At 40.4% G+C, this 12,897-nt stretch overlaps 1 protein-coding gene across 1 annotated transcript in view; it reads right to left on the bottom strand.

Annotated features, from left to right (window-relative positions):
- ERC2 (ELKS/RAB6-interacting/CAST family member 2) overlaps positions 1 to 12,897 on the bottom strand; it is a 617,894-nt gene that overhangs the window by 420,052 nt on the left and 184,945 nt on the right. The window contains exon 7 of the mRNA XM_018556277.1: positions 3,809 to 3,946. Within this exon, the coding sequence (XP_018411779.1) occupies positions 3,809 to 3,946 (138 nt within the window). The remainder of the gene's footprint in view (positions 1 to 3,808; positions 3,947 to 12,897) is intronic.

Here is a 12,897-nt window from a genome sequence, read left to right as displayed (position 1 = left end):
AACGAGGCTGGAAATGAGCATATAGTTGTAAGTATATTTAATAAATTATATAGCGCCAACAAATTCCACAGCTCTTTTAGAAGAACACTGAACCTTTTACATGAGTGAACGCACCAGTGGAGATTACAACCTAACGTCACTAGGCCAGGCTCTAGGCAACACACACTGGGGAGCCATTTTGGAAAGTTCTAGTTACCTGTGTATGTTTTTTGAGCTGCCATACCCGTAAGAAATCCATTCAAAGATGGCAGAACATGGAGATACCATGCAGATAGCATCTTGGTGTAATCAAACCCAAGGACATCTACACTGCACCAGTGTAGATGATTGAGTCAACAGGCTGCTCATCACTAGACAACAATGCTACCCATTTGTTATGGTTAATACAAGTCAGTGCAAAAATTAGGTCTTTATATAGAGAAAAGACCTCTACAGAAGTCACCAATAGGACCAAAATCTGTAATACAAGTCAGTGCATGTGTTTTTACTGAGCACAGGAAAACTGTTTTAAAAATGTAGCGTGAATTGTTCCACAGTTCTAGCTTGTTTTAAAGTTTACTGTTTTTATAAATATGTAAAATATTAAATGTCCTTAGTCTGGCCAAAGGTACGCTTTAAAGTTATATTAAAGCCATAAAATGTTTTAACTATTTCAAATGCTGATGAAATCACTTACAATGGATGCTGCTTCTTAATTTTTAAAAGTTTTATTTTCCTGCAGAATCAGCGGAGAGTTGGCTCTGATATCCTGTTTTAGGATGTCTCCTTCCCCTTGCAGGTTACTATGGAATCACCCTTGTGTGTAATAGTAAGCTTTGTGTGTCTCCACTAATACACAGGTACAGCAAGGAAAGCAACTACCCTGCTCCCTGCCCCTACTTCCTCTTCCTTCCTCCATTCTCCAAGCTAGTAGATGGAGAGCTGCTGGACACTGCGGTGTTGTACTCAATGGGAAGTTCAGGAAATGGAGCTGAGAGAGATGGAGCCAGCTGTTTGAAAACTCGATCAGTCCTCAGGGGCAGGGCCCTCCATACCATCTTGTCTTGAATTGTATTGTGATTGCAATGTCTTCCTTATATTGTAAAGCGATGCGCAATCTGTTGGCGCTATATAAATCCTGTATAATAATAATAATAATAATAATGAACACTGTAAAGGTTTGGGCAAAAATATAATGAAATACTTTGCTGGGCAATGCATATTTGTTTGATCTGGACTCATCACTGAAAAGATTTTTAAGAGTTTAATACTACTTTAAACTCTAAATCCAACCGTGACCCAAACACTTAGCCCCTTAAACCTGTACTATGAGTTAACTGGTTTAGCCTAATTTTACTTGTAACACTGCTTCAACCCATTCTGCAGTATAATTACTTTTTCTGGTGCTTGAGCTGCCAGTTCCAAAAGATAATAGTCTCTTGCTGGAAAAAGTAACAGTGATGATATCCAGTGTGGAAAACCCATGATCCGAGAACTGTATTGCAACCATTCTATTTTATCAGAATCAGCTTAGTTTGGCACCTCCAATTTCCTCTTCCTCCATACCACCTTCAGATATATAAATGCTTATGTGCCATTCTACTTTGTTGTCTCTACCCACTATTGCAGTAAAACAGGAGACAGGCAACAAAGCACACATAATATGAAGGTATATGTGTAAAAGTGAGGTTGAGGGTGGCACCCAGACTCTGAAAAGGGAGAGAACAACAAAGAGATTAAAAATAAGCTAAACATAGGGACACACAACCAATGGGATAGCAGGGCAAGCACTCCCCAATGGTCAGGCATCTGTTTCTACTGCTTAATGTATTAGACAACATTCAGCTTGTACAGAAGGTGAAAATGAATAGCATCCCATGCTGACAATTTCTAAAAAAGTATTTTTGCATCCAATACAAAATCTTGTTTATTTGATAAAATGCCCTAAGTCAAAGCCTGTCAATAAAACATGTTTCTTTGCACATTATCTAATAGAACTTCTGGAAAACATATGGCTTTCATGATTTTCTTTTCCCTTGGTGTAATTTTCTATGATTACATAAAACTGTACAATATAAGAAAGCCATTTAATAAACACTTCTACGCACTTGCAGTCAGTTAGAAAGGGATGACTACTGGGCCTGTCATCGGTACAGGCTGAGAAGTCAAACACATCTGTTAGAGGGGGTTCTACTTGATTAACAACTAACATGGGGAAATCTCAACAATATGTTTCTGTTTTACTTATATTTGCATTGGCAAGATCTGCTTGCACGCTAAACAATTTTTTTTTCTGCCCTCAACATGGCTAATTGTTTTGTATTTTATTGCAGTTGCAGGAACTAAGCCCAGAGTATATGGCTTATCAGATATTGGGAAAAACCTGACCCTGGGTTCCCTTAAAGTGATTTAAGCAATTCCTCTTGCTATCCAGTCTAACAGTACATGTGCATTGTGCATAAAGGATGTAGTAAGCTCTTCATTGATCCCCTTCTCATATCACTAACAATTCCTAGATATATGCTTTAAAACTCTGTGTAAATATCAGTTTTTTCTTCAGAAATTAGATCTGCAATGCTTGCGCACATAAAAGACTTTCAGGATACAATCACATAATCTGTCCATTCTCGAATTGCTGGAAATATTACTTTTCTACTGGCTGACCTCAACCACTGGCTAACTTCACTATTTATCAATGACAATCAATGACACAAAAAATCCACCCAACTTTGATATGCACATTCTTGTTCCAGGACAGCTGCTTCTTAAGTAGAAAAGAAAGGACAAGGAAGGGAGTGCTGAAACATGCACCTTCAAAAACAGCGGCAATGGCGGTTCTCATGTTCCTATACTGAAATATTTATTTTTTAGTTTAGAAGGATATCCTAGGCTGGCTATACATAGAACAATATGGGCGGGGGGGTGGTTTGATGCTGTACCTGATTTATCCAGTGAGTAAGGTTTTAGTAAATTTTAGAAATATTTTTTATGGTCTAGTATTGTCGTTGGTGCCTCCACGTAGCATCAGAATATCACAGTGACAGTTTACTTTTCCACAGCCCAACCTCACTTGGTTATTATTAACCTTTACATGGGTTATAATTAGCAGAACTTATTGATACAGTAAGGTGGTTGGCTAACACAAGTGAGAGAAACTTAATGGGTACAAGAAATGCACGTCACTTTCAAAATATCTTAAAGTGGACAATTCATAAAAATGGAAGGTCTACTCTACTCATGCCCCCCAATTACTTAAAAACAATAATAATAAAGGCTGTGCAAAAAAAATTAAGTACTTTACTTGGACCAGCTGTGTGCCTCCCAGGAGAGCTGGCCTCTCAAAATGCAATGGGCGGGAGAACATTCTCATGGGATTTCATGTGCCCTGCTATCCCCAGATGCAAAACTAGGATGTGGTGACATCACACATGCCTTTCAGATGTGTTGTAAGCTGGGCTGAGATAAGTCTTTTTTTGTTCACACTTTATCAGTAAATTGGGTTTTTTAAGACATTTCCACTATATGGAAGAATCATTTTGAAACAGTTAAAAACGAGGGGAAAAAAATACATACAATAACATGTATAACAGTTAACACATTCTAAAAAAATTACATTTGACAACATTGTAACAAACAGGATTACCCGAAGGAATGCTAGATTCACCCTATAAAAGACAAGTTAAATATCAGGAAAAAAAATATTTTGCACATATCACAAACATTCAAATGGGTTTTATTTGTGACTTCTGTATGAATTTTAACTCATTTGTGCAGCAAATCTTTTTATCAATAGACCCCTAAGCCTGTACTGGCCTCTGGACACAGTTACCTTTTCAGAGAGTGCTTCCTCCAAAGTCGCAAGAGCCGTATCCGTATTACTTGAATCGGTCTGTAGGGACTTGACTCGATCTTTGAGGTTCCCAAGCTGTTTATCTTTATCTCTAAGCTGTTCCTGAAGATTCTCAATCTATAGGAAAAGAAACAAAAATGTATCAGTTCAAAGATAACACATCATGATCCTATGAATTATGTGATTCTGCTGCTAGAGACAAATTGACAGCGGCAGGATTGTTAAAGAGGCCTGTCTGTCTGTCCCTATGGAATCGCTTTCTTTATAGCCAGATGCAGCGAGATGCCGCTCTGTCACTGGCCCGAACACTGCTGAATCTCAACTGCTAGCGATGGGAGCAACATCTCTCTTCCTCAGCTTAGAGTTGGCCGTCTGAGATCAGCCAAAGAGTGAGACCTTTATTTAATAAACCAATGTTTCCAAAAGTGAAGCTTTGTGCCACTGGTGACACAGATCATTCCTGCAGGCAATAAACAGTAGGGATCAGGATTTATGTGTTAACGTTCTGGGTGGTGGGAGGGCAATACATTTAGTTCCAAACATCAGTGACAGACATGGTAGTATGTCAATGTACCAAAACAATATGGCTGTGTTTAATTTTTTTGGGCTCAACGATCATTCTAAAAAAAGGCAAAACATTTACTTTACTCACTGCAAAATGTGTAATAGTTGTACATGTCAGATCAGAGTTTTGGAAACGCTGTGATAAAACAAAACCCAATGTGAAAAGTGCTCTTAGCTGTGCCCTAATCAACTGAATTACCGTTACCTTTACACCAACCAAATGAACCTAACTAACTGAATAACCCTAGCCCCTACCCTGACAAACTGAATCACCCTTACCTGTACCCAAACCAGCTGACTCACCTTTACCCTAACCAACAGAATCCCCTTACCTGTACCCCCAACCGGCTGAGTCACCCTTACCTTTACCCTAACCAACTAAATCACTGTTACCTGTACTCTAACCAACTCAATCACCCTTATCTGTACCTGAACCAGCTGAATCACCCTTACCTTTACCCTAACCAACAGAATCACCTTACCTATACCCCAACCAGCTGAATCACCCATAAATGTACCCTAAGCAACTAAATCACCATTATTTTTTACCCTTACCAACTGAATCACCCTTACCTATACCCTACCCAGCTGAATCACCGTTAATTTTACTCTGAATCACCCTTATCTGAACCCTAACCAACCACCCTTACCCACACACTAACCACAAATAACCCAACTGAATCACTCTTCACTGATCTAAATCTACTAAACAAATAAAAATTGGAATTCATTTTCTTTACATTGTTGTTCTTTGCAAACATCTTACTAAACAAACCAGTGAAGCTTTGTTTTCACCCCTTCAGGCTATTTACTCCATATGCAAAAAATATATGCAGATGTGAACTGTATATGACCAGACATAATCATATACACATCTATACACAAGCTTCACAGTACATGTCAGACCCCTAGGTCTGTTACTGGCATTTACAATCTATATACCAGTGTTTTTCAACCTTTTTTGTGCAAAGGCACACTTTTTTTCATGAAAAAAATCACGAGGCACACCACCATTAGAAAATGTTAAAATTTTTTACCTCTGTGCCTATATTGACTATATATAAAGTAATTCTCTTGAATAGGAATCAAATAAACACAAAGAAATTATTTTATAATTACTTTATTATGAAATAATAAAGTATTTTATAATTGTTCATATTTCTGTTCAATCCATGACTTAACTTCACACTTCACACAAATACGTTTTAAATTCAAACTGTAGCACTGACGTAGCCCTGGTTAAAGTAGGGTTCAGTGGGGTCTCACTAGTCTTGGTTAAACCCCACAGAGCCCTGGTGAGACCCTACCAAGCCCTGCTTTAACCAGGGCTCTGTAGGGTCTCACCAGAGCTATGTGGGGGTCTCACCAGCCTGGTTAGACCCCTCAGAGCCCTGGTGAGATCCCACACTGCCCTGGTTAAACCCGGACTCTGTAGGGTCTCACCAGCACCAGGGCTCCGTAGGGTCTCACACGGGGCTCTATGGCGTCCCACCATGGCTATGTGCGATTTCACCAGCCTGGTGAGACCCCTCAGGGCCCTGGCAAGACCCCACAGAGCCCTGGCAAGATCCCACAGAGCCCTGGTGAGAGGTCTCACCAGGGCTCCACCACCATGGCTTTGTGGGGTCTCACCAGGGCTCATAGGGGGTCTCACCACCCTCCGGGGGGAAACACCTTCACCCCCTTCTCTTTCCTAGGAAGCCGGGTTAGGGGGGGGGCTTTACATTTGGTTCTGCCCTCTGCGGTTAGAATGAGTCACACTTTAATGATCACTTTAATAACTCCTTCATGGCACACCCAGCGTTACCACACAACCCCAAAAGCCCCATGGCTTTGTGGGGTCTCACCAGGGTAGCAGATTTTGCCTTGTACACACATGCGATGACTCACCGGCCCAAGAGTGAGGAGGAGACTCAGCCCAAGTGATTCCGTCAGGTAACGAAGGGAAGGGGGAGGAGTCTATGTCCGTGACGTCACCGGACTCCTCCCTCCTTCCCTTCGTTACCCATCACGGACAACTACATCACCCGACTCCTCCCCCCTTCCCTTCGTTAGCCGACAGAGCCACTCGGGGAAGGGGGGAGGAGTCCGGTGACGTCGATGTCCGTGACGTCACCGGATCTCCGACGGAAGACCCGGAAGCCGGCGGAGAGGTGAGTAACTTTGATCGATCAAAATAATTTTGATCGATCAAAGAAATTAACGATTTATTGACGGCACACCAGAAAATATCTCACGGCACACTAGTGTGCCGCGGCACAGTGGTTGAAAAACGCTGCTATATACAGTATATATGTGCATAGAGTATATACAGTCGTGCTCATAAGTTTACATACACGGGCAGAATTTATGATTTTCTGGCCATTTTTCAGAGAATATGAATGATAACACGAAAACCTTTCTGTCACTCATGGGTAGTGTTTTGCTGAAGCCATTTGTTATCAATCAACTGTGTTTACTCTTTTCCAATCATAATGACAACAGAAACTACCCAAATGAGCCTGGTCAAAAGTTTACATACTCTGGTGATTTTGGCCTGATAACATGCACACAGGTTGACACAAAGGGGTGTGAATGGCTATTAAAGGGAACCTTCCTCACCTGTGATCTGTTTGCATGTAATCAGTGTGTATAAAAGGCCAATGAGTTTCTGGCCTCCTGACAGACTCTTGCATCCTTCATCCAGTGCTGCACTGACGTGTCTGGATTCTGAGTCATGGGGAAAGCAAAATAATTGTCAAAGGACCTGCGGGAAAAGGTAGTTGAACTGTATAGAACAGGAAAGGGATATAAAAAGATATCCAAGGAATTGAGAATGCCAATCAGCAGTGTTCAAACTCTAATCAAGAAGTGGAACATGAGGGGTTCTGTTGAAACCAAACCACGGTCAGGTAGACCAACTAAACTGTCAGCCACAACTGCCAGGAAAATTGTTCGGGATGCAAAGAAAAACCCACAAATAACTTCAGGTAAAATACAGGACACTCTGAAAACATGTGGTGTGGCTGTTGCAAGATGCACAATAAGGAGGCACTTGAAGAAAGATGGTCGAGTCGCCACTTCTGAGTGGCCAGATTATTATGACCACCCCATCAGTACTCCGTTGGGCTACGAGATGACTCCACGAGATGACTTCGTTGGGCCGCCTCGTGACTCCATGAGATGTTGAAAGGTGATGCAAGGAATCTGACACTGCACTGTTGTCCTTCTGTTGTCTTGTACCAGTCTTGCCACTCTCCGTTCTGCCCTAACATTGACTAGTCGCTGACGGCCACAATTCGCACGTTCTGACCCAGATTTTCGGCTGACAGTCCAGTCTTTAAACACTTTAACAATGAGCCCCTCTTGAAGTTTAACGAATTCTGCTGTTTTGATGATACTCGCTCCATGGCTCGCGCCAACAATCATCCCACGTTCAAAGGCTGTAAAATTGCGTTGTTTACCCATATCTTCAGAAAAAAATCACTTCTACTGTCGTGGTAAACAACCTGCTTCCCTATTTATTATGGTCTGGCCCTCTAGCAACTTCAGCGCGAAATTATAGCTAATGATAGCTAATTTGCCTACAAACGTCAGGTGGTCATAATAGACTGGCCACTCAGTGTATATTGTATGCATGTACTCCTGTGGAAGAACTTGCAATATAGATATATACACACACACATATTATTTTTCCTTTTGCAGTAAGTGTTCTTGAACATAGACATTTAGGCTCCCTTCACATATAGCATCTGCATTTCCCGCACGGTTTTCCGTGCGGAAGACCGCATGGCACCCAAAAGCTATACGTGAAACAACTGCACAGATTCTGCTCGTTTGCGGCCATTATATAGCCGCGAACATGCGGAATCCGCAGAATTATCGCACTTGCACTATTTTGGGGACCGCGCAGTTTCGTACCGAGCGGTCTCCACAATAGTCTGAACAATGCACGTTGAAGTGCATTGTTTTTTCTGTGTGGAGCGGCTCCGCGCATATTCGTACAGCCGAATACGCACAGACAGCCGCCCCAGTGTGAAGGGAGCCTTAGCTTCAAACAGATGTCATTCTCTTTACCTTCCAAGCACATAACGAAGCAAACTTCCTCAGCCTGCCATGAATTTCTGTGCTATTAAATATCAGATCACCGAAGATCAAACAGGATGTCGGCAGGAGAGACTGCACATTTTCTAAAGGTAATTAAGCCAAACTTGTTTATTTAGGTAGTATTTCCCTTCCCCGACTACAATAGAAAGTGAGAGGCTTGCCTTTGTTTTCAGGGATTACACTGGCAGTTTGTTTGAACGAAGGATTTTCCATCATTTAACAGAATGTGCTGATGCTTCTTAACCACTGAAAGGGAAGGCTGGCACAAAATCAATTAGAGAAAATCCTATACTGGTGTGCTCTAGTTTAGCTATACATATATATTACTGTGACATGTGTTTAACATGAGAACAACAAAAAAACTAAGCAGATAATGCTTGTGGATAAACAGTGAATTACTGCATAACCTGATAAGCATTGAGTTACTGTACAACAGGAACATACTCAGGATTTATATAACAGGAAAAAAAGGGGATGTGATTGAAATCAAACTATGCAGCCAACTCTGCTCCGTATACAATGAAATCAAAGTCATCTTGAGTCTTGTCTTTCATGGACTTGGAATGAGAGTATAGCCAGAGAGTTCAGAGCTTCGGCAGCAACGTGTTTCATTTCTGAAATAGAATTATGCCTGCTTTATTTGAAGGTATTGGCAAACTAGAGAGTGTAGGAATGCCGCACACTATTCCTCATATATATAATTGCCTGATTGTACTGGGTAGACCTGCTGCAACAGAAAGGTCCTTATACAAAATTATACAGGGCTTTTTTTTTTAACTTTCATAGAGAATGTTAAAAGTAACTGTAGAATCACAACCTCAAAAAGTAAAACATTGGCCTGAAAGTAAATCTAATCCAAGCAACAAATGTAATATATTGCAGCTTACCAGTCCTTAGGTGTGGTAGCTGCGCTAGTTTTCTTTTCTCAGGCTATGTACATTTTCTGCAAGTGTTCGTGTGTGCTGAACTAAAATTGCAAACAATGGTATTTAGATTTCCAAAGCTATGTTTTGTGAACTACAAAACCTTTACCCACTATGTAAGCCTTCACATCTAAGGACTAGTACACAGTGATTAGAATGGGCTTGGAGCGAAATCAGTTCACTTGAGTTCACCCAAGCCTGCTCAAAACTCTAAACCGCCACCTCCTCCTCCTGATCCAATCAGTGTTGGCAGCTGCAGTGGGGGCATACAGCTGTGGGTGGGGAATGTGCCTCCCCGTGACTGACTGGGTAAAGAGTGGCAATGGCAGTTAAGGGTGGCAGTCAAAGTTTTGAGAGTGGGCTTGGGCAAACTATGTTTACACCAAGCCCAGCCTCATCTCTACTGGTAAGAGGCAATATATTCAAATTTCATTTTTGGGTAAGATAAGATGGAAAGTATTTCTGAAGCCATAAATACTTCCCATTTTTTTTTTATAAAGTATGGCAGCAATGAAACCCCTATCACATGGTCCCTGCTGTAGGGATTACCCCTTTCTATTTGTGTTGGCGACTATTATCAGCAGGTAAAAAAGACGGGTAATCCAAACTTTTACAGTTTCCTCCTGAATAGGAGGTAAAGAAATGTAAAAAAAAACCTGACAAAGATTTTAATAATTCTCTACATTATCCAAAACTTAAGAAAAAAGTGTAGCCTTTAGTCAAAGCAATCACTGCGTACAGCCACTTTCTTCCCTACATTAACATGTGTATTCTTTGACATAATCGTGCATGTTAAATCTTTTTAATGCAATATACTTTTTAAAGTCTTGATGCAAAAAAGCCCCTCACCAGTGAGAACATTAAATAACTTTGCCGCAGGGAACTAGGCATGACTTCCTGTGTGTTCCTATATTTCAGGCCCAATGTGAAGCAAAAAAAAATAGTTACAGAGTTATTGTCAAGTTTACTGACACACAGGGCCGGACAAATACCACCCACATGGCACTAGCTCCCCTAGATGGTGCTGACGAATATACAAACTTCCCCTACCCATCGGCTCCCTCTAGAGGCGCTAGTACAGTGTGAACAGTGTATAGTTGGGCAGAAGTTATATAATGAAGCCCATAGTGATACTACTAATGTAAGTATCTTACATTAGTCAAATATATCTCATGACCTCTAATGTTCATTTTGATTTCAGTGTTTAATGTGGCTGGATCTTGCTCCAGTTAGAAAGTCACCATGGACGGGCTTCCTTGACAATCTCCAATATTAATTTTAATTGTGGTGATCATAGGGGCTGTATCATTTCTTGGACAGTGAAAACTCATATCCACCAATCCAAATGTGGCCAAATATTATCTCAACCTTATACAAGCAGTCATGCATCATTCTACAATGTGTATCAGTACCTTTATGCAGAGACAGAGGGACCTATAAAAGTACAAGTTCAGAATATATTTTAAAAAATCCATATCAGTGTTGTCTTTAGAAGACCTTCAAACGTTTCCCACTAAAACCAGACCAACTACATTTTTGCTCTCAATTTTCTTTTCCCTGGTTTAAATTAATCCCCATTTACTATAATGCATTTAACATGTTCGAAAATTAGTGCTCTTATGAATTATGAATGGCAACCAGTAAAAAAAAAAGGAGTTTATGACCAGCCCAAAATAACAAAGAACACAATCAGCATGCAATACAGAAACAAATTTTGAAAAGAGATCAGAACATGAGAAGCCACCAGTGACACCACAATTGCCCCTTTTTTGCCACCTACAGGCTTCCAGCTCCCAAGAAACATTGTTTCCCTTTCCACAAACATGTCCATAGTCTGTGTGGAAAATCGGATCGGTCTCAATGCAGAGGTGTCTAATAAAGATTTATTTCACAGAAACTCCGGATATTCATTTTAGCCATGATGCCTCGTTAGACAGTTGCTGACTTTCCATGAAAAACCACCAAACCATTTATACCTCAAGAATCTCCTGGGACACCCACAACAATGAAATTAGCAAAATCATTTTCTTTTAAAGTTCACACATCAAGTAAAAAACACTGAACATGTGCCCAAAATATCATCTAACAAGATGGTTATGTGATGCTGAAACATCTAGGGCTTTAGGTTGCAGAACATTGGAAGTTCTCAGGGAAAAATAATGTTAAAGTAATAACTCATTGTGCAATTATATAACTTTATTCTGAACCATAAAGGAAACACGGAATCTGATTTCTTGTAGTCTTTATAACACAACAGTTTAAATATCAAAAGTGGCGAGTGACAGCAACCATATGGTTTTGTAGTGATTATGTGATTCAAAGGGGTTTCCTGTATTAAATGTCATGCCCGAACTTTGTTCCATGCATTACAATGACACATTTTCAAGGCTTTGTTCATGAGATAGGCACTGCTCACACCCTGCTCATCCTGTGCTCACTTAGCTGTAAAGAATATTGTCTTCTAATCGACACCTCCTTTATAATATCGCACACAATGGAACACCAGTGCCATAATCCTATCCAATTCCACCTCTCAGAAGTGACATAGGATAATCCAGGGAGAGGTTGAATTACTTTCTAGTACAAATACTGTGGTATAAAGCCATACATGGTCCTTGGACAATTATATCTTGTACAGTTGGTTGCTAATGAACACTTCTCAATATTTACATTTTTAATATTCTTGCACACAGATTTTTTTTTTAAAACGAATAAGATTTTATTAAGCAGTTTGGTACAATAATACAATGAACCAAAAAAGAAAAATTGAGAAGGAAACCAGAAAGAGATCAAGACAACATAGGGACTGGCAAACACGATCCAATTAGAGACATTGGCATAAATATACACATTGTCCTTCAGGCTGATCCCATTCAGTATGCAGCAACATAAGTAGGCATCCAAGAATTAAAACGTAGAGTCAACGCCAGCACACAGATTTTTAAATGTGTTCGAATATTTCTGCGACTGAGTAGTGCTCATTCCCTTGTTACCCCAAAAATTGAAATGGTCACATCACATGTGCACCACAACATAATGTCTGGAAAATCAGGGTTTAAAATGGCATCAGGTCTCCAGACAAGGGTAGATCTTGTACTGGCCAGCATTCTTGGTGAGTGATCTGTATTTGTATGGTCAGCTTTAAGGGGCCATGAGACATTAGATTAAGAATGGACATGCAGGCGCAATTTGGTACTGTAAGATCTTTCCACAGCATGCATGTTTATTTCTATGCAGAGGAAATTGGGAGAGTAGGATGACATCTCGGAGGAAAATAGAAGGGGTCTTCCAATGTGGCCAATCCATTGTTGTCCTTAGAACAGTCAGTCAGGGGATGTTTGCATTAGGTGAAGATCTTCTGATGTCTGCTGTCTCTTTATTGTGGATGTTGATGATAAATAGGGAAATTCTAGAAAAATCAGAAGAATACACATACCCCAAAGTTGACATACAGGGGATCCTCAGACATAGGATAATTGTTTTACAAAACCTACA

This window comes from Nanorana parkeri, unplaced genomic scaffold, assembly GCF_000935625.1.
Source record: "Nanorana parkeri isolate BGI_ZX_2015 unplaced genomic scaffold, ASM93562v1 scaffold231, whole genome shotgun sequence".
In the NCBI taxonomy this organism is placed as follows: domain Eukaryota; kingdom Metazoa; phylum Chordata; class Amphibia; order Anura; family Dicroglossidae; genus Nanorana; species Nanorana parkeri.
The sequence above is the reverse complement of the archived record's forward strand: the minus strand, read 5'-3'. Positions and strand labels throughout refer to the sequence as shown.